Consider the following 22473-nt stretch of genomic DNA (forward strand, 5'->3'; position numbering starts at 1 on the left):
CCCATCCCCAAAAAAGTGCAACAACAAGCACACCTTCACCTCCCAGGCCAGACTTCACCAGTGGTGGCGATAATAAGTAAGCAGTTCTCAAAATTTTTCTTCCATGTAGAGAAAGGAGAAGCAGGTTTCCCCACGCAGTGCAGAAACGGAACAGGTAAGGGAACGGAAGCCGCCATCCTCGTCGTTAATTTTGTTTTGTTCATAAGAAATCAGATCCGAACCAGAGGTTTACCATAACAGGCGTTTATTCAATCACCACCATATTCTCTCTCCTCGGCTCCTTTCTCTGCCACATTCACAAGCGCCCTCTTGTTTCCAAGATCAGATGAGCATTTACATTATCAATGAAATAACAAGACGCAACAAGGAGAGAGAAGGGTAACTTTATAAGGAATATTTATTAATCCCTGCTGTCGATGTTGAGCACAATAATACTAATTAAATGTAACAATGACTTTCCTAAGAATCCACAAATTAAATAAGTACATACATTACAGCCAATAACTCACGACTCTCAATGTGGCAACTCGGCTCAAGCAAGCAATTCGTACAGTAAACCGCAGAAGGTTATTAATGGGTGAAAGGTTGGTGGTGAGCATGGTTGAAAGCATCTAGTCGAGAGGGTGCACACATAATGAAGCCAACTGGACAGTCACGTTATACAAGTCCCCAGAAGTTGAAGTCCTCGTATCACCGGAACATAGAGAAGAACCCGAGTCCACAGGTAAAGCTGTTTCACAGATGATGAAGATGGGATGGAAATCCTACAAACCTCATTATGTTCAGCAGTTGTTTCCTGATGATTTTGAGCAGAGAATGGAGTTTTGTGAACATTTCCTTCAGTGGATTGATGACTTACAGGTGTGTTATTTAACATTACCTGGTCTGACGAGGCTGTTTTCCATGTTGTTCATTTTGTTAACAGGCATAACTAGCATTACTGGTCAGGAAATGATCCAGAAATGATATTCAAATGCAACCAAGGTAGGGCAAGACTGCTTGTTTAGTGTGGAATGACTTCAATCCAACTCATTGGACCTTAAATCTTCCACAATACAAGGAATGGACAGAAATACTTGAAAATGCTTCAAAACATTATTGTTCCAAAAATTTAGCAATGGGACAACATACATTAGATGAAACCATTTTTTTTTCAAGATGGTGTCCCTCCGCACTTCTTCATTGAAGTTCGTAATTGGTTGGATACTCACTTTCCACACATGGATCAGGCAACGATGACTGATAGAGTGGCCATCCAGGAGTCCTGATTTAGCCCCATGCAATTTTTTGTGGGGAGGAGGGGGTGGGGGGAGATGGGTGAAAGAAAAAGTCCATGCCAACAAACCCACTAATTTCAACGAATTAGAAAGTTCTATCTGCAATGTTTTTGCTGATTTGCCAGAGGAGTTTCTTCGGTGTTCAGTGGAAAATCTTGTTGAACAATTGAAAAAAATGTGCTGAGAACGCAGGAGCTTATGTTGAAGTCTGATGTTCACAAATTACAAGGTTGTTTTATTGGATTTTTGTTGGTGTTTTATTTATATTAACAAATTGTTGGTAGCATTCTGATTGGTGAGTCTGGAGAAGAAGATTTTTAAAAGGAATTTGAGCGCTCACCATTTTGACATAATTAAAATTGCGTGACCGAGACGAGCTTTGCAATCCCCATTCCCACTCAGGAGCGGAACCTTTCTGCCAAATTTCAGCTGGATCGGCCCAGCGGTTTGGCCGGAGAAGTCGAAATAGGAGATGGATGGACAGACGACAGATGGACAGTGCACGATGACAATACTTCTTTATCTGGAATTCCAATTCCAGATAAGCTAAAATAAAACTGAACCAAATCCAACCAAATTTTGCATGTTGTCTCAGGGCTTCATCAAATTGATGTAAAAATATGAAATAACAGCGTTATGGCGAGCAAGCTTTGTGTGTTGGATTGCTCCCTTGGTGGGACGGGTAAGGCCAGAGCTTGGCTTTAGGTGAATACACCGCCCCAATAAACCGCCCATACACTAACAGCCCATACACCGCCCCAATAAAGGTACGTGTCAGAAGATCGTGTTGCATGCTTGAGACAAGATCGCGCGTCGGGCGAGTACTCTGCTTGTGGAAGATGATATACAAAGCATTAAATAAATCCCTTCTGATGAAACTCCCCAAATCCATAATCTGTGCTCACCTCCACTCATTCATTCCCATATTTTTCCTGCCTGTGGAACCAACTTCCACATTATCTTCAATTTCATTCTTCCCTCAAAGTCTTCAAGACAGCTGTTTACCACCATCTTTGATCACCCCCCCCATCCAAATCCATGGTCCTTTTGACCAACACCGTCCTGTTAACCCACCCCAAGCCCATGTCTATTCCAAGTTTCTATTTTTTTTTTCATTCCTAAGAGCTTGCTTCTGTATCCTTCTTGCCTACCCCATGCATCCTCCCATATCCCTTATTTGTCCAAGTCTCCGTTTATTTTGTCCCTCAACCCTGCTGCTGGTGTTCCTGCCCATGCTTTCCACTGTTCTTTTTGCTCTGTCACATTCTCAGCCCATCCTTGCTTCCAGCTCTTCCACGACCCTTGATGTTGTTTTGCAAAAAAAGGTCCACAGTCTCCGTGGGACTAAACTCGGTGTAATGAGTGGTGGCACGGTGCTAGTACGACCTTAAACAAGAAACGTGGAGGTCGTTTGGTCCATCGTTGCCGTGTTGCACTCCATAATTGTTTTTGTTTTTATTTTTTGTAACAGCTTTAAACAGCAACCTTCTTGATGTTGTACTAAAGTCTAACTAACTCGATCTTGATCAGGCGATCCAAGTTGCACAGGAAAACGAGGGCTTCATCTAATTCTAAATGGACAATGTGTCGTTTGCTTCATCGAGTTGCAGGGACTTTGGCGACACTTGCTAACCCCACACTGTCCTCAACATTGCTTTTTTCAATGCTCCTGTATCTAATGACTGCATTGTTGTTACACACAGGTTCTGCGAACATGATTTTGTTGTTCCTCGTGATAATAGTACCGATTGTCTTCCCCTGTGATTTTAGCAAAGATGTCACATTGAAGATTACAATTGGGTTCTCCAGATGCACATACATTGAGTGTTCACCTGAACAATGAATGAAACGTGTGACATCTTCACAATGAAATGACATTCAGCTTTTCTTTTTCAAGGAGAGTGTGAAATGGATAAGAATCTGACCCCTCAGTCCTTATGTGCAACCTGAGACACAAATTAATTTAATAATTCATTTTGGATGCAGCCTGTGGCTGCTGGTTACATCGCCGCTGATGCAATGCCCCTTGTAGGATTGGCCGGGGATTTTGTTATTTGGCCAGGGTGTCTGCGATAGCTTGCCTACCTTTCACGCGAAGAACGGAAGATCGTTTAGGTCCGCACTAACTAATGCCGGTCGACGGGCCGGCCAGTTTAGCGTCCATCCGACTCGATCTGAAGCTCACCGTGATCATGTTGATGGCTCGCCCTGCCTGCGAGACACCAGGATGGCAGTTTATAGCTTGTCTGAGATTCGAACCCAGGCTAGCTAGACAGCTTATAAGTGGGTGTGCATACCTCCTATAGTGTAGGTATCCTGCCAGACTTGACATAAATATAATAAACTTCCATCATTAACGAACACAGTATAGATACACTTATTATTTACTCGTAACATCTGTGGATAGCTATAAATATCAATGGTGACGTGTACAGATGGCATTTACACTCTTCTGTGCCACGATATGTAGACAGCGTAATCTTTGGACTTGGTCATGTTCTGGGTGACCCTTCTAAACGGTGATTCAAACAATCGTGTACATAGTTGGATGATTTCTGTAATGGCAACTGATAACTAAGTTTGTCCTCATTCGGTGGACTACCCAAGGTAGAATGTAAAATTGAGCTTTCCTGCACAAATCTTTTCGAAAGGCCATTGGATTGTTAAATTTTCTTCCTCCTGGTACGTCGAACCAGGTGCACCGTGTTTTGAAGATCATGGGTCAGATATCCTGTCCTCTTGTTCCCTCCGTTCACTTGCTGTGTCGTCATTACTTTTGTTATGGAAACTTAACGTCAGAATTGACGACGTGGCAGACTCAAGGGCAACTTTATAACCATTTCAACTTTCCCCCACTGCAAATCACACAAAATGGGAAACATGATCTTATGGACTTCGACGATGTGGCTGATAGCTTAGCTTGTGGACCTCCACGGTGTGGATGATATCTTGACACTTGTAAAGGCGATTTGAGTTCGAGCTGAGTCCTTGCAGTCTGGAGTCGCTCCAGGGGCACGCCTATGTCCCCACCCCCATCACACCCAGTCTAAAAGGCTGGCGCACATGGCCCGCATCCTGTCGAGTTTGCCAAGGAACATGGCGAAAGGCGAACGGGACAGCAATGAATCCACCAGTTCGGAAGCCAGGGTCATCGTACCGGATGAAGACGACAGGGTGAGTGACCGCGGGTCTAGTCCACACGGAGGTGCACGAAGAACGCTGGTTTAATGTGGAAGGTCGAAACAGTTGTGAGTGAGGAAAACTCCCCTCTCAGGCTGTGCCGTTCAGCTCGTTCGACGGGACACCGGGGAACTTACGGAGCGTCCCCTGGCTCATCGACATGATGGCTTTCTCACCTACACGACGGCTTTTACCTCCACCTTTTGGTTCAGGCTTCATGGCCACGTCGAGCACCGGCTTTGGTGCTCTCCGGAGCTCTCGTCTCCGCTTTTAATCGGTTTTAACGAAACAAGCATTCGCTAATCCTTTACAGGACCAACTACTCAGGATAGGCGGTCACTCGGTGGATATATCTACATTCTGCAATCGCAGGGAATTCAACTTGACATCGAGTAATCCCATTGTGCACCTGGTATTTACACTAGTACATAACATACCCCCCACCATGACATCTTATCAATTCATCTTCTTGGAACATTTGGACGTTCATTCCGTTTCTTCTTCCCATTCATTGCTTTATGAATGGGTTTCGCGATATTTTCTTTCGCCACAAAGCCATAACGCCACCCTTCGTCGATGAACTCAACATTCTGCTCTGACCGAGGGATTGCGCCGTACAAACTTCAAACTTCAAACACTCACATGGGAGACTATTGTATTTCAACTCATCGCTGCTGTTGGTGCTGCGAGTGCAGTTCAAATGAGCATGTGTGGATCCTTGGGCAAGCCTATGTGTCAAATGGCTCGAACTGGCATGCACAAGGTTCCAAGCAAAATGAACTCGTGGAGCTCTTACGTTCACATCACATTTTATTTCGAAAATATGTCTTTGTGATGGCTACTGTTAGTTTGTTCCTAGTTTTTGGCTGGAAAGTTTGGGGTGTATTTGTGGGTCGACAGGATGGCCTACAGGTACACGCACTCACCTCGAAGCTGTCTATCCTGGGTTCGAATCCTGACCCGGCTATCAACGGTCGTCCCCGTGTGTCACAGGCCGGGTGATTCATCATTGTGTGTGCCGTCCCTCGGACGGACGTTAAAGGCATCAGTTGGTGGACGTTAAAGATCCCGTGGTGTCCTTCGCGAAGAGTAGGTGAGCTTTCACCGGCACCCTGAACAAGTTCCAAATTCGTGCCATAATTACTGTTCACTTGGGAGAGGGATGGCATACCTCCCAGCATGACCCTTGCCAAGAAACTGCTTCGGCGGCACCAACGCTGATGTACCATACATACACGGAGTATGTATGGTACATGAGTCGGTCAGTCTGTGAATAAGGATTTTCATTCCTCTCGTTCAGACAGCCTGCAGTGCTACTCGACACAATGTAGTTCCTGTTCAGTCACTGTCTGGCACTTTATGCCGTATATTGAATCGCCTTCCTGAAGCTGTTCTATCGTCTTCTTCCAGACTGGCAGTACACCACCATCTCATGCCATCCTCATCCCCTACCCATGATGTTTTCTCACCCCATTCACCTCACCTAACCAAACCCTCTGCAACTTACTTTGTTTCCTTTCCTTCCTCTCTCCTCTCCTCTCCTCTCCATTCATTCCCTTGCGTATTGTGTCCAACTGCAGACCCCACTGTCAGTAGTCCATTGCCTCTTTATGCTCTTAGTACCCTTTCATGGGCCTCAATCTTATGTAGAACAAAGTATATCGATTGGAATGAATCCAAAAGGTTTCTCATGGATGAATGAATCATGCCATTAGATTTCACCGGAAGTTTCACCAACATCCTGTGAACCCTTCCCCCATTACTTTTGCGGGTTTTTTTGGCGTTTTTTTTTTTCCTATTCCACATTATTTCACTCCTTTTTCCTTATAAATTCAAACGTCTATCTACATATTACATGCAAAGTTTTTTTTTTTTTTACGTATAATCAAGCGAGTGCCTCCTTTGAATGCTTACATCACTTGGTTGGCATGAAACAACCAAAAGAGATTTCTATGAGAATTTTCCTGTTATTCTACAAAGGTTCTAATTTATAGTTATATAAGGTGTTGCCAGTCTCCCTCCCTCTTTTTTTTGTCAGTTGTTGCTCATCATCAATCCCATGTAATATGTGCTGCGGTAGGGATGCGGCGGAGACGTGCTGAGTAAAAATGCACTTATAAAACCTTTGTAACTTTTGATGCAACTTACCCCCAACTTTACAATTAGCTTTCTCAATGTCCATTTACCCATCTCCCATTCCAAAGAAGAAAGTTGAAATAATTCTGAAACGAGAATGTGTATTTCGGTTGTGTTGTAGCAGCACGATGGATGCGATTTTTAAACTAGGCCTAACCAATCTCCATCCCCTCGGTAGGTCGAGCCTGATGAACTTAGCATCTGCAGCAAGATTTGCTACGGAGTTGGTGGTGCCCCTTACCAGATGACAGGCAGTGCAATAGGTATCTTCCTTCCGATATTCCTCCTGGATGTGGCACTGGTGGGTTTGAACGTTTATTTTATTTTATTTTATCCTATTTTATGGGAACACTGATTTCTTTCTTCGCAGTGCATGTACGGTACTTAAATGTGAATGAAGTCGAAGTAAACTTATCTTGTTCTCCTAAAGATTCGAGTTTATGGCTCGTGGCATAATTGGGGCACAATATTGTTTCGATTCGAGTTAAGTGATGTCGGAGGCATCGTGCTCTTTCTTTTCGCACCAAGTTTGGGGATTGAAATTATCGATGTATACGTTTTTAAGGAAAATAGTACTCTTCAACAATTCTTATAAAATTTATTTTTCATTGTTTTTATTTTAATTTTTTTGTTAACCAGAGCTCGAAATACTGCACATTCCTTTATTTATTACTTACTTGATGACACGCGTCTCCATTGTTAATGTTCCTATTTCCTGTGATTTCCGTGACGATGTCTTGACAAACTTTTTCCCGAGCTCACATTTTCCGGGTGAGCATTACGTAGCACTCCCTGTAGGTTTAGTCGAACTAAAGTTCAGATTACATATAACCCTGCCGCTACTAAATTTGGCTCTACCCTACTCTTTTTTTTTTTACAGGCAAACTTTCAAAATGTTTTAAAAGGATAAATTAGTAAGAATTTGCATGAACAAGTCTCTTCGGGTTTACCAAACGTTTAGCAATGTTACTCACTGGATAATATATCATGAGTGGTTGTTATGTCAACTTTGCTTGCACAAACGAGAATAGCCCTCAACTCTGCGGTCTTGAGTTGCACTCGCCTACTTTGGCAATATGCCTGCTTGGACTAGGCCCAGCCCCGTGTTAGTCAGGCCATAACTTGTAATGGTCAGCCAGTGATACTACCCCACAGCCTTGTGCTCCATACGAGCGAAGAAGACCATGAAATATAAGAGACCTTCTCTCTCCATGTCCATAAATTGTGTAAATTAAAACTAATATTGAAACACAAGGAATTTTTATTTGTTTTCCTAAATCGGCATATCAGGTATGATATATACGTGCAACGAAACCTCAATTACATCAACTGGAATTTCTACCAATTGCATCCACAAATCTCCTGTCATCCTTCCAAATATATTGGGAAATGTTACCACCCAAAATAAAATGTGTATACAAATGGTTCTACAAAATGTTTGCTCCTTTCCCTGTAACTCTGAGTGACTTTTGACCTCTTTCGACCTTAACGATGGAATGATCTGCCAGATAGTATTAGAGAATCCCCATCATTGAATATATTTTCATTCAAAACTTAAGTATTTTGTCTCTCGATTATTTGTACATCGATCCTTTAAGAAGTCAAGTGTATATTTGTTTATTGAATTCTCACACTGGTGGCTTCCATTGATTCATTCACTTTGCTAAACGGTCTGCCCATGAATACGTTCATTTCATTTATACCATGGTTTATTACCCCGCGCACGTGAAGCAAAAAGCAGGGCGGTGCAATTGGTTCATGTCTATCTGTCTGTCTGTCTGTGTCCATCTTATTTAAATTGAATGTTATCTTTTGACCACAAATCGGAACATGAATAGGAAGACGAGTGTGCCGTTTTACAGTACCTTGGATCTGATTTTGTCCCGATTGCGGATGCATAGAGAGGAGTGCGACAATATTTTTTTTTTCTTTGTCTGCCTGACTGGCAGTCAAACAAAATTGAAAATCATTCTAATAACAGGAAACTTGCTGCTTTTAAGGATGCAAACAACAAGCACGAATAATTAATTAATGTAACGTGTTCGAGAAGGTGATTTAATACGCACTGGGTAAAATGGCAGTAAAACCAGTAATTAATTTGTTCATAAACCTTTAAACTAACCTGAATTGTATACTGGAACACAAATCGCTTTCGTCATACTTCAAGAACCTCCAGTTTTGTAGTACTTGGACAAGTTGTATGGGGTGGTGTATGTAATATGAGATGTCGAGCTGAGCCCCTGGGAAGTGGGAGTGGCACGTGACAGGGTGCTGTATCAGGGTGAAGAAGCCAATATGGCTACGTACTATGCCGATTGATGCTGCGTTCTATGGTGATCAATAAAGCCACCATCTCCTAAACTGCCACGCAACGGTGTTTTATCACAGCGTGATGGTGAGTGTATAAGATTGCTCCAGTCGTGCTGAACTTCAGGATTTTTAAAAACCATCTTTAAAATAATTATTTTATTCAACTTGAAGTACTGTGGATACTTGAACACTGTGTGGGGTATCATGTTCTATGAACTCTCTCCTTTATATCTGTTACGTAATCCGATGTTTCATAGTTTTTTTTTTTCTGCACTTCACCTGCATGTGTAAAGGTGTTCCCGCTACAAGCTTGTTTTTTGAGATTCGGCCTCTTTCAGCCAATCAAATGTCTTCTCACGCTATGTTGCTTTTGTGAAGGAAATTTATGTTGATTTGATTTGATTTGAATTCTCTTCCTCAGCAAATGATTATAACCCCGCAGGCCTCATGTTTTAAGGCTTTACATTTAAGATAAAGGGTTTTCAGATTACATCTACTTTGGTTATGACAATTGCGTTTTGCAGTATCGTAACTTGTAGCTAGAATACCAGCAAAGCAGTTGGACAAATCAGAAGTTCAGATGACATGTTCAGTTTCTTAATAATGTAATCTGCTCCACTTCTCACAGGTTAACCCTTTTTACGCGTCAGTCATCCTTTTTGTGGGTCGTGCGTGGGATGCATTCACGGACCCTCTCATTGGATTCTTGGTCAGCAAGAGTCCACGCAGGAAAATTGGTACGCTCATTCCATGGTGAGTGCTTCCAATTGCTGCTAGCATCATTCGGTCAGCATGAAGCGACCAAAAGAGAATACTATCAGAATTTTCCTGTTCTTCCACGAAGGTGTTTATTTGTAATTTAATATATGGTTTTAACTTGATACCACAGTTGCCCGTCTCCCTCCTCCCCGTGCTTGTCGATTTTTTTTTTTTAATTTTTTTTTTTGTCAGTCGTCATCGGTACCATGGAATGTGCTGTGGACGCGAGCTGTGCAATAATCTCTTTACTTCCTTTTACATTTCATTTCTGCATTTTCAGCTGAACTTTTGTTTGTGGATTATGAAGGACACCGGCTGAATGGCCTTTATTACATTTGGCTTGTGCGTAGTAGTATTACATTCGACGTGTGCTCTTGCCATTGTCACATGAGTGTTGGACCACTGGGATGAGAATAGCACATCCATTGCTGAAGCTTTATTTTTGATGTAATGGCAAATTCCATCGGTGTGATGTCTTGGGCTGAAATGTTTTGCCTTCCGTGGATAAGATGTCACTGCCATGTCGTCGATGAAGGTGGGCTGCAAAGCAGGAGAATTTGCCCTATAGTTGTAATTTCGAACCTTGTCGAATGAGGTGTTCTCTCTCTCTCTATCGAGTGCAGCCTGTGGCTGCTGGTTGCATCATTGGTTGGGACGCGGCTATGCCGCTGATGCAGTGTCCCCCTTACCAGTACACTGGTGCTCATTTTGCCGACCTCGGAAGGATGACAGGCTGAGTCAAACTCCTGGTGTATTTAAATTCAGCGGCCAACGGGGCTTGAACTCAGGACCCTAATATCCCAAGCCGCCACCCTAACCACTAAGCCAACACCAGGCTGAATGAGGTGTTGATCAGAGGAAACAAAACTACACTTGAAAGAACAACCCCACTCCAAGGCACAGGAGGTGCTGCATGCCACTGGTGCAATGGCCTTTTGAGTGGCTTTTGACCTTTTGTAGAACCTTTATTTATATGTACAATTTTGCCTCATCAATAAAATTACCTTGATCTTACAAAAGTTATAGAATACATTCACCAGCATATTGATTTTTCGTGAAAGGCTGCACTCCTGTGCCTTATCTAAAATAATTATTGAAAGGTGGATGTGAATGTCATTTTCTCCATCCACTTGCACATTCTCGTGACGAAATAATCATTTGCCTGTCTTTCATTCCTTCACGCCGATAATTTTTTTATTTATTTAATTTCCACAAATCTGCTATCCTCGTGGAAATGCAACATTATTATTATTATTATTATTATTATTATTATTATTATTATTATTATCATTAATCATTTGGATGGGGTGTGACTCCAACCGTGCACTCTACAGTGTATACTGTAGTTAATACCCCAAGGTATCTTTGACCAAAGTTCACCCAGGGGAGATGGGTCAAAGTGTCCAATGTGATGGTATTATACCCAAGGCCATCTTTTTAAGATTTTGTCATTTTACGTATCCTTTGTACGGTTCGAGCACATGTTTAAACGCTTTGCTTCAGTAAGTCCGTCGCTGCTCTTCTAATTGCCACAGTGATCTCACAAAGTGCAATGGATATCATTACATGGTGGTAAATTGTAGCTCATTGCTTGCTTTGCTTCTTGTGAGATTCTTTCTAATTCTAATGGCCTGTGATGAATCATTAAGGTATGGAATGTGCACAATCTCGTGTAAGAATCGGCTGTTACATGTGCAATACACCAAGTCTGACCAGAGCTTTGGAATGAATGGGCTTCGGGAATGTAGCACAGCGCCAACTGTTGATAAGTCAACCTTACCTGTGCAGTGTTCAAGAACAAGGGTGAACTGAACCATTGTGTGTGCTTTACAAAACGCTCAATTGTATCGCTTGACGTTCCTGAAGCCATTATCTGCTGTACAAGCAGACATAAGATGCTGGAGGTGGAGAAATAGAGGTTTGAGGTGGGTTCATCAGTTGTCTACGCGGCGTCTGACTGTGCCAACCCACAAGAAATTATTTTAATCCACACTGAGCTCTTACTTGGAATGTCCGTACGCACCTGCCAAACATTGCGGTTGGAATCCTGCCTGTAGAAGGGTCTGCTGTATAATTAAATACTTGACTTGAGCTTCACCAAGGCGGCAGTTAGTATTAATTTCAAAATGGTCAGCTCAGAGTAAACATTGTTGCAAATAAGCAATCTATTCAATTGACTGTTTTATACATCACTATGGTCTTGTGTTGCTGGCAGGATGGCCGAGAGGTATGCGTACTCCCCTCTAAGCTGTCTATCCTGGGTTAGAATCTTGGCCTAGCTATAAAACGGTCATCCTGATGTCTCACAGGTAGGGCGACTAATCCGTTTGTGTGCAGTCCCTCGGATGGCCGTTAAACTAGTTGTCCCGTCTGCCGGTATTTAGTTGGTCGACGTAGAGACCCCCACCGTGTCCTTTGCGAAGAGTAGGCGAGCTATCGCGTGCACCATGAACAAACTACAAATTCTTGCCATGACTAATGCTGGGTAGGCAATGGCAAACCAAGCAGCATAACTCTTGCCAAGAAACTACTTCGGCAGCACCGACACTCCGTAACAGAGTCGGGTACATGTGAATCGGAATAGTCTACAGTAATATGTTCAATTGAGGATGGTATGCTCATTCCATGGTGAGCGCTTCCAATGGCCGCGAGCATCACTCGGTCAGCATGAAGCGACCAAAAGAGATTTCTATCAGAATTTCCCTGTTAAGAATCGTCATGCGGACCATCCTTGAGGCTCCCCTTGTTTCAGACGTTTTGGATATTTAACATCTACAAGCGAATTGAATGCTGGAGCTGACGACTAACATCATGATCAGAGGAATGGCAACGAAAGTAGATTTTATACTTCCAGATTTTAAACCGAACAAGCGATAAGAAAAGCACAGCGACAGTGCACGGAAAGCCAGCATTACTGTCATTTGCGCGAACCAGTGCATCTGAGTCCATGACACATTTTACTTCTTGCCTTGCCTTGCCTCTGCCACACCAGTTCATGACTCAATGGGATGCTGCCACGTTCTCCTTGCACGCCTTTAAGTCTCACACCCTCCACCCCTCCTCCAAAGCTGACGTCCACCCCGCCACCAACCTTCACATTCCGAGGCAGTTTCCCACCCCGGCTTGAGTTTTTCAAACTTACTCTTGTTCTGGGCTTTTTGCACATTCCTTGTACTCAACTTGTTAATATTATTTACTCTTCCACATTTCAAAATTTATCATTACCATGTTTGTAATGATCCAAGCATGTGTTGCTTTAATTAGATGTCACTAAATTCATTGGAAGATGTGATTGACACCTGTCAATGAAATGTTGTCTTCTGAGAGCAAGAGCAGCAAAACTACTTTTGGGTGTCTCACTTGTTGTGAGGTAATGTCTGATTTAAATTGAACACCGACACCAAACATATTTTAATGCACCGACAGGGAAAACCTTTCCATCCTTGCTGTCTTGCTCCCCCATCAATTCAACAGGAAGGTGCTGGGGGGGGGGGGGGGGCAGCGGATTTACCTTTGGGCACTTTCGTCTGGGTTTGATTCCTGACCCTACTAATACGTACTGTCGGGTCATTGCTTGACAGGCGATGTTACTTGGTTGGAAGTTAAGCTGGGTGTTCCATCTGCTGTCATTTATATATCCCACGGTGTCTTTTACTTAGAGTGAGTTTTCGCCGGAATGCTGAACAAGTTGCAAATTCCTGTGACACTCAGTTTAATGTCAATCCCGACAAGACTGGTTCTGATAGACTCGGGCTAAAAACTTTCCCCAGCCAACGCAATTAAATATTTCAATAATTAGGATTGTTTTATAAACACTTGTAGTAGTAATCTCACTTTGCCATAATCTTACAAATATCATTTGCCAAGGATCGCAGCTGAATCGACTTTGTCATTCATAGTCAAACTAAATTCAGGTATTACACCATACAATGCATCTCCGACCACAAAAGAAATGCCAGTGCTGCCATGTTGAAATCCAATCTTATGAAAGCAAAGCATGTCCTGAAGCTGCATCTCAGTGGGATTCGTTTTGACGGTATGCCTTTTGCTAGAATCAAACTTGCATTTGTTGGCAATTTCAGCCAAATGGACACATTCATTCCCAAGGTGTTAGATTTCATAAGTAGCTGATGATTGGGAGAAGGCCACCACCATAAACTAGCAATAGATGGTATTCCGTATACTTGCGTAACCACTTTAGTCATTATTTGCAAGTTTTGTGACCGCACCCGTTTGAGTGTCTGCCTTGGTCAGCAATGTGAATCCCAAAAAAATTTAAAAAATCCTGTTATTACGAAATGTCATTTTCAACAAAGCGTGAATATAACTGCCTATCAGACTTTTGAATACTCTTTACATATATATATATATATATATATATATATATATATATATATATATATATATATATATATATATGTTGTTACGGCTGTGGTAATTCGCATTACACCATGAAGGGCCCGTAGGTGAGATATCTCTAAGTACATGTGTAGTTAGCCCACACCCGTTGTATGGAGGGAATTTATGTGATTCATTCGGGCTGCGATCCTTTGAGTTAGGCGTTTTTCTTTTTCTATCTTTTATTTCAAACACACAACATTTCAACAACCATGCCATCCCCATCACAGCGCCAACCACACTGCAACCATGCCACCTCCACCATCTACGCTACCACATCTTCGCCACTCGCCATTCTCCGGCTCCGTGCGGTTACGATCTCCGCGGAGGAACAAACAAAAACCAACAAGGATGCTCGGTGGGCTTTTCCCGCCTGTTTTTCCGTCTGACTTCCCCGCGCTTTGGAGTGGAGGAAGAGCAATGCAGGTCAAAGGTCAGAGGTCATGTAAAGGTGGGGCCTCTTTTTGGGGGAATAATTCTCTGGCTCCGAGCCAAAAACTGACTCCCTCGGCCCCCGGACGGAGCGGGGTGGAGGGAAAGCGTGAGGAACGCCCTTTTCGGGAACCCTCTCGAAGGAAGGTGGAGCCGAGAACGGGGCGGGGTGAAGGGCGGGGCTCCGGGCGATAAAAGACGGACACGGGCGGGCGCAACACGCGCTTTTTCTTCCTCTTCGTCTTGGCTGGTGGTTTGGTTGGTTTTTGTGGAGAGTTGGTCTTCAGGAAGAGGTCCTGTGCCCTCGCCTTGGCAAGCGGCCCTGTCATGAAGGCACGGACGGGAGACGCGGCAGCGCCCGTTGCGAGGTGGACCTGTGCGTCCGGATGGGGAGTGCCGGAGAGGGTTCGCCGGCCACGAGAGAGGTCGGAGCCATGTGCGACCACTCTGACGGTCGTGGGAGAGGGACTCACCAGCCAAAGGGAAGTCACCATTTTCATATCGGGGTTTTTGTATGGATCTTGTGGCGCCGTGTCTCGTAAAGTAGAACTGTTTAAGTGTTGCCGTGTGTACGCATATTCGGTTGTAGCTCTGCATCGTTTCTTTTGTTTTAATTGCTTTATGTGCATTTTGATTGTGTATTGCTGTAAATATGTGCCGTACGTGCTTGTCTGTGTGTGCGTGTGAATAAAATGCTTGCTTGTTGAACTGTGCCCGTTTCGCTTTGTCTTTTCTCTATTGACCCTCCATCTTGCATCACGGAAAGGGGTTCGTAGTGGGTGCAACATCCCAGTAATTAATCGGAACCGTCAAGGCTGACGATAACACTGCTTGGTTATCATTGTAGCATGGAACGGACTGCTTAAGCGGTTCGTGTCCGGAGTCGGCCTGTGGCGTGGTACGATCGCCCGGTCGACCATCCGCGCAGGTACTTAGGTAGATCGAATTTGGCGAGCAACCCTATCCTGCGAGGGTGGGCAATTGGCCCGGTCGTGGTGGGGTTAAACACCCACCCATGACTAGCTCCTGGCGTTGTTCCGAGAGGGCCACGACAGAATTGTCCGTCCGGTGGGCGACGTGCCGCGATCCGAGTTACGTGACCGTCCGCACGCTGGCGAGCGCGAATTCGCAACAATATATATATATATATATATATATATATATATATATATATATATATATGTATGTATTCTCTCTTTTAAGTACAAGATTGAGGTTCATGGAAGGGTGATGTTTCAGAGGTTGAAAAGCAATGAATTGATAGTAGGGTCAGAGTTTGAGATAATAAACAAATCAAAGAAAGAACAGGAAACGAGGGAGCAATCACAGTAACCTGCAAGTAAGAGGCATGGCTTGGGTTAGGTCTGGTTAATGTGGTTGAAAAGCTTGTGGGTATAGGGGTGGTGGTACACTGCTAGCTTGAAGCTTGGACAGAAGAATGCAAGTGAATAGTTTTGGGAAAGCGGTTCCACAAATGCTGGGAAAGAGGAAAAAAAAAAGAAAAGTAGAGTTGAGGTGTGCAGTAAGCCTGGATTTGGGGAGCTTAACCAGTCTGGTTATACTGGAAGAACGCACATATTTTGGAGGGGCTGAGAAAGGTCAGAGCTGAGAGATCAGAAGGGAGTGGACTGGAGAGGTGAGATATATATATATATATATATATATATATATATATATATATATATATATATATATATATATATATATATATATATATATATAATTATACAGGGAGGTCATGAACCTACCTGCAATGTGAGAGCAACAACTCTTGTGCTTTGGCCTCATCATGAGAGCTTCCGCTGAATTTGAGCTCTTTACATGAGAGCGTTGGCCAGTTGTTAATATTTAACAACTTGATGAGCAGCAGCTAATGCTATGCCAGAATTATGGCCCAAAAATTAATTGTAGCATCTAAAGGGATTATCTGCATATTACGTGCACACAAAAATGGTGAACAATTTTGCCTTTTGCCTGGATACATTCACTATCTTCACCTTGCCTTTACATTTTTATTTCCTTACCTCTCCCTTACCCCCCCCCCCCCCGCCAACACTAAATTCATTTGAATATCCTTCTTCCTTCCTTTCATTCACCCAATCTTGTTTTTGTTCTTCTTATCAAACCCTTCCCCCAAGTGTGTGATATATGTAGATAGTACCAAACTTGATGAATTTATCATTGCTTCATGGCATAATTATTGACTTCCAGCACCAATTAGAATGGCACTCGGTAGAGCACTACTTCCGCTACATAACGCCTGATCCACGAGAACATATCGGGCCCAATGCATTTTTGAAATGTCATGCTATACAGTACTATATCGTTTTTGGCCCAATCTCTCAATGGTGAATAATCACTTAAAAAATTATACTAATCAGATCCGGATCCGGCCAAAATCGAATCAGTTCATCCTGTCCACAAAATTTCATCCAGATCCGTCCACAACTTTTTTTGAGATATCCTGGACACACAGACAGACAGACAGACAGAAAGGGGTGAAAAAAAACCTCCTTCACCTTCCGTGATGGAGGTAACTGGAACGGCACTCATTGGAGCGTTTACCTCTGCCAGGCTCAACGGTTTAGGTTTTGTATCCCACTTATAGGCTGGATCTAGATCTGGACCCGAACCAAAATCTAATCGGCTTGTTCGTCACCTACCCAATCTGCTCACCAAGTTTGTCATTCATCCACAACGTTTTGAAATATTGTGCTATATATCATTTTTAGACCCTCTCTCTCATTGTTACAAAACCACTTAAAAAATTTTTGGATCCGCATCTAGATCTTCACAAAAATCAAAATATTTCGTCTTTGCCACACAACCAACTTGTCCACCAAGTTCCCTCCGAATCCATCCATAACTTTTTTGAGATAACATGTAATATATCGATTTTGGCCTTATCTGTCAATGGTGATGAATCTCTTTAAAAAAATATTTTATTGTATCCAGATCCAGATCTTCACCGAACTGTAATCAATTCGTCCTTGTCTCACACCCAACCTGTCCACCAAATTTCACCCAAATCCATCTGCAACATTTTGAGATATCCTGCTCAAAACAGACAAACACAGAGACAGACAAACTGGCTTACTTTTTGTGTCTTCCTGAAAGGCGGGATCTGCATCCGGACTCGAACCAAAATCTAATCGGCTTATTCTTCTCACCTTCCCAATTCATCCACAAAGTTTCATCCGAATCAGTCCTTACCGTTTTGGGATATTATGCTGACAGACAAACGGGTGAAATCATAACTTCCGTCCACCTTCGGTGGTGGAGGTAATAATCTCCAAAGGCATTCTCAAGTTTCAAAGTTTTATTTTTCCAAAGTTTCAAATTTGAAATTTCTTCGGCCTGTTAGTTTTGCATTGCAGACAGGTTGTGGCCTCTCTATTCTATCACCTCCTTTTTGGTTTTTCACCTTCTGCCCTCTCTCGGCTCTGTCCCTCCCAGGTTTCTGCACACGGTTTGCCAGTAACCCTCTTCTGGTTAAACTCCCAAAATCCAGGCTCACTGCTAACCTCTACTCATTTTTTCCCCTCTTTTCTTTCACTTGTGGAATAAACTTCCCCAGTCTCTCCAGCGCTTTAAGATCGCTGTTAACCATTACCTAAGGCCACCCCCCATCTATTCTCATGATATCTTCGACCCCAAATGACCCCATTCCCAAGCACTCCCTTTTCCAGGTTATTTTCCCCCTCTCCCTCACCTCTTTTTGTTTGTTAGTTTTTGGTTGATTTGTTCCTTTTCTGATTCATTCCTGCATTCCCTTTTCTTGCCTTGCTGTGTTTCATTCCGATTGTGTGCAGCTTGCTCTCATTCTTCCCCCCAAGTCTTCAACTCCTCTTGAATGACTGACTTCCTCCGCTCTCGTAGCCAACATGTCCCTCTCAATGGAACCCTTTCTTCTCCTCTCCCTGTCAAGGCTGCGTTACCCCCAAAGCAGTGTTCTAGGCCCCCATCTTATTCCTAATCTTCATCAATGATTTCACTGACTTTCTGGAAAATCCTCTTTATCTCTTTGCTGATGACTCCACCCTCTGTTGTGACATCCCTCATCCTTCTGACAGATAGGCAGCAGCTTTTTCACTCTACTCAGACCTTGAAAAAAAAATTACAAACTTGTCAAACACTTGAAACATGCCTTTTAATCCTGAATCCTGAGAAACCCCTCACTCATTCTCTCTCCCCAAAAGGATCATACCACAAAGTCTCCCATCCACTTTCTCAACAACCCTCTCGAAGAGGTTCAGTCACTCAAACTCTTGGGTCTCGCTGTCAGTCATGATGTTTCTTGGGTACGTCACATTTAAAAAAATAGCTTCCAAAGCCAGATGCCGACTCGGCATCCTCCATCATGCAAAGTCCTTCCTTGGCACACCTGAGCTCCTATACACCTACAAGGCTTTTATCCGTAGCTTGATGGAGTACTGTTCTCTCCTGGGCTGGCTCTCCACCTCGCATCTTGCTCAGCTTGACGCTGTGGACACAAAGGCCTTCAAGATCATTGGAATCTCTCACCATTAAGCTGAGTCTATGGGCCTATCACTTCGCCATCACCGCCAGGTCAATGGTCTCTCTGCCTTCTGCCTAATCTCTGGACTTGCACCCTCTGCCCTCTCCATGCTTTCTCCTCCCCCACTAAGTATCTGCAGATTGCATGGGGCCACCAGCAAACCCCCCTCATGGTGAAACTGTTGAAATCCAGAATCACTGCTCACTTCCACTCTCTTATTCCTCTTTTTTTTTTCCTGCCTGTGGAATAACCTTCCATATCCTCTTCAATCTCATTCTTCCCCCCCCCCCCCCAAGTCTTCAAGACAGCTTTTCACCACCATGTCAAGTCGTCGTCCCCATCCAAAATCATCATATGTTCTCCACCTGATAAACCACCCCCCACCCCTCCCAAAATGTTGTTTATGTATCCGTATTGTCTACCCCTTGCGTTCTCCCCTACCCTTCATCGCTACCTTCATCTCTTGCTTGTCCATCTCCATATACTTTCTGCCTGCTGTTGGTGTTTTCCCCTTTCTCCTGCTGTTCCCTTTGTTGTGTTTTGTTCGGATTATTATTTTTTTTTTAATGTGACGTACCTTTTCCATTAGCCTAGAGTATGTATATATGTATATATATATATATATATATATATATATATATATATATATATATATATATATATATATATATATATATATATATATATATATATATATATATATATATATATATAACACACACACACACACACACACACACACACACACACACACACACACACACAATCAGTACTGAGGGAGTGTGGCTTATGCACAATGAGGTTGATAATTATGATACTTGAGACACTTTTGTGGCACATACCTGAATAGACCATTTATATTGACTGCATTTCTTGCTCGGTTGAATGTTAATAATTTTGAAAAATATTGTCACGGGTTTTCTGGCCTGTTACGAGTCGGACCCTTTTCCCAACCTTTGACCCTGAAGTTGAGGAGCTACAGATAACTAACTCTGTGGCATGACGGGTTGCTAAGCAACCACGGATGCTGTCTGAGACGATTAACGTAGGTAGCGTCCTCGCGTCCAATTCCCGCGTTACCTCCTTGGTAAGTTGACCCTTCTCCCCCCCCCCCCCCCCAAGTAGAGAACAGTGCTCTCAGTGCCTTGCTACTATTTAGATTAATGTACGGCCGAGCGGGACATCTGCTGATGTGACCGTCGTGAAACTGCAAGGCAAAACTCTCATTCACTAGTCTCTCTCTCCCTATCGAGTGCAGCCTGTGGCTGCTGGTTGCATTATTGGTTGGGACGCAGCTATGCCACTGATGCAGTATCCCCCTTACCAGTGCACTGGTACTCATTTTGCCGACCTCGGAAGGATGACAGGATGAGTCGACCTCCTGGTGTATTAATTCAGCGGCTAACGGGGCTGGACCCCAGGACCCTAGGATCCCAAGCCGCCACCCTAACCACTAAGCCAACACCAGGCTGATCATTCACTAGTAAGTGTCTAACTAATGGAGAAAGAGACAACAGAGCAGGTTGGAAACCAAAGGTCTTGTTAAACAAAAGCATTTATTTACAGCAATTCAGTATCGCACATGAAATAATTCCACCCCTATACATGCAAGCCCCTTTTGAAAATCCATAACACAAATTTACAGACATAGGCATTTCATTCATTCCGGGAAGTTAGACAAGTAAGCCTGATAGTTCGAGAGATACCGAAGGCATCGCTCGTTGGTGATCCCTCGCTCACCCAACATAAGCCTACAGGCTTATGTGGTTCCAACATGAAAAGGGGAGGGTGATGATGTTACGTGCCTTGTGGGGAGAAATGCGGTGAATGCTTCGCAATGCAGAGAGGAAATCGTGAATGCTGTCGGTGCTCTTGCTTTGAGCGAGTCCAAGGGAAATCATTGATAACTCTGTGCATTTCAAGTAAATGATTCGAAGTAGGGAAAGAAAGAGCGAATGACTTCAAAAGTCATGTAAATCGGTGTGTAATTTCCGGCATGTCCAGGGAAAGAGCTCCGTGGCTGGTTCAATCACTCGCTCCAGAGCCCATCTGCACCGCAGCTCATGCTCACTTGGCTCATTCTTGGAGGATTCCTTCAGCTCTCTCTGTTCCCTGGACGTATGCGACCCTGCTTGTTGCGGGACCCGGGCTCATAAAGCCGTTCACTGAGGAATTGTCTGGGGACGGGCGGCTCTCGTGCAGCTTCCTGGTTTGCACGCTGATGTTGCCAGGTGACTCTGCGCTCTGGCTTCCATGCCGAGTCGACGACCTGTCCCGCCCATCTGTGGTACTTTGTTCAGACACCTCTTGCGTTTGTTGTTCCCTAGTGCTATTTTGCGCTGTTCCTTGCAGACTTTTTGCAGCGAGACCCTGATATTCGCAGGGGATACATTCCTGAAAAATGCTGCAAATGTAGGAATCGGTGAATTTTGGGGCATTATGTCAATGGGAAAAAGGTGGATAGATTCTCGGCGCTTCGTGATTCATAAGGAAAACTTTTAACATTTTACAAACATGAATGCACATAATTACAGTTTCATGAACCCTTTGAACCCAAGTGGCCGTTTTACCAGCCACTATTCAAGCCTCCATATCCCCAAGTGGCTGGATTTTTCTCCAGGGAGCCCAGGGTGGGCGAGCCGGAAGTCCAAGAAGTTCCGGGTTCAAAGGGTAAAAAATGCTTACACATAGAAAAACAACAATAACAGCAGGTGCTGTTTCCAATTTTTATTGAAGATACAACGCAACTTTTGATGTGATGATGATGATGATGATGATGGTGAGTTATAATCCAGTGAAGTCCTCTGAAAAGGACCCATGTGAGGGTGCTGAAGGTATTGAGGTGGAGGGGCTGGAGCGAAAAATATTGGGTAATCAACAGCTGTTTTGCAGAGTGCTGCAGGTTTCAGTGTAGCTACTTGTACGGGAGCAAAACATCATCCAAACCCCTCTAGAACTGGAGATACTGCTTCATCACTGGGTCGGCATATTTCAACCTGTCAGCGACTGCCCTCATATCCTGCAGCACCTCAGCCAGAAACATGATGGTCAGGTTGGGCCTCACCACCTTTTCCTCTTCTTCATTGTGCCCTCCTCCTCAGAATCCTTGATGATGGCCTCCAACTCCTCCTCAGTCAGATCTTACCTATGCGAGGTGATGAGCTACTCCAATTTTTCAGGCTCCACATCATCGAAGCCTTCCCCTCCCAACTCCCGTGCCAACCTGGCAATTTTCCATAGTGTCGGGAAAACCTCTGAAGTCGTTCACTGCCTGTAGCCATAGATTTTGGCAGCGAGCATTGATGGTTGGGGCTTTGACTTCGTCCAGAGAGTCTTTGATGGCACTGATGCAGTGCGCTATGTTGAAGTCCTTCCAACATTTCGTGACGGAAAGTTCTGGTCGGCCTCCATAGCATCCAAGATGCGATGGAAGGTGCAGCGAGTGTAATATGTTTTGAACAT

At 43.7% G+C, this 22473-nt stretch overlaps 1 protein-coding gene across 2 annotated transcripts in view; it reads left to right on the top strand.

The window, feature by feature from the left end:
* MFSD2A (MFSD2 lysolipid transporter A, lysophospholipid) overlaps positions 1-22473 on the top strand; it is a 97803-nt gene that overhangs the window by 5045 nt on the left and 70285 nt on the right. The window contains exons 1-3 of one of the 2 annotated variants that reach the window (XM_085881079.1): positions 4294-4451; positions 6772-6894; positions 9532-9656. In XM_085881079.1, coding sequence (XP_085737205.1) covers positions 4341-4451; positions 6772-6894; positions 9532-9656 — 359 coding nt within the window. In that variant the 5' untranslated portion in view covers positions 4294-4340. Of the gene's footprint in view, positions 1-4293; positions 4452-6771; positions 6895-9531; positions 9657-22473 lie in introns of those variants that run through there. The other variant, XM_085881080.1, reaches the window with a different exon arrangement.

The sequence above is a fragment of the Eptatretus burgeri genome, chromosome 5 (assembly GCF_056783735.1).
Source record: "Eptatretus burgeri isolate ZD-2024b chromosome 5, Ebu_testis_v1, whole genome shotgun sequence".
Lineage (NCBI taxonomy): Eukaryota > Metazoa > Chordata > Myxini > Myxiniformes > Myxinidae > Eptatretus > Eptatretus burgeri.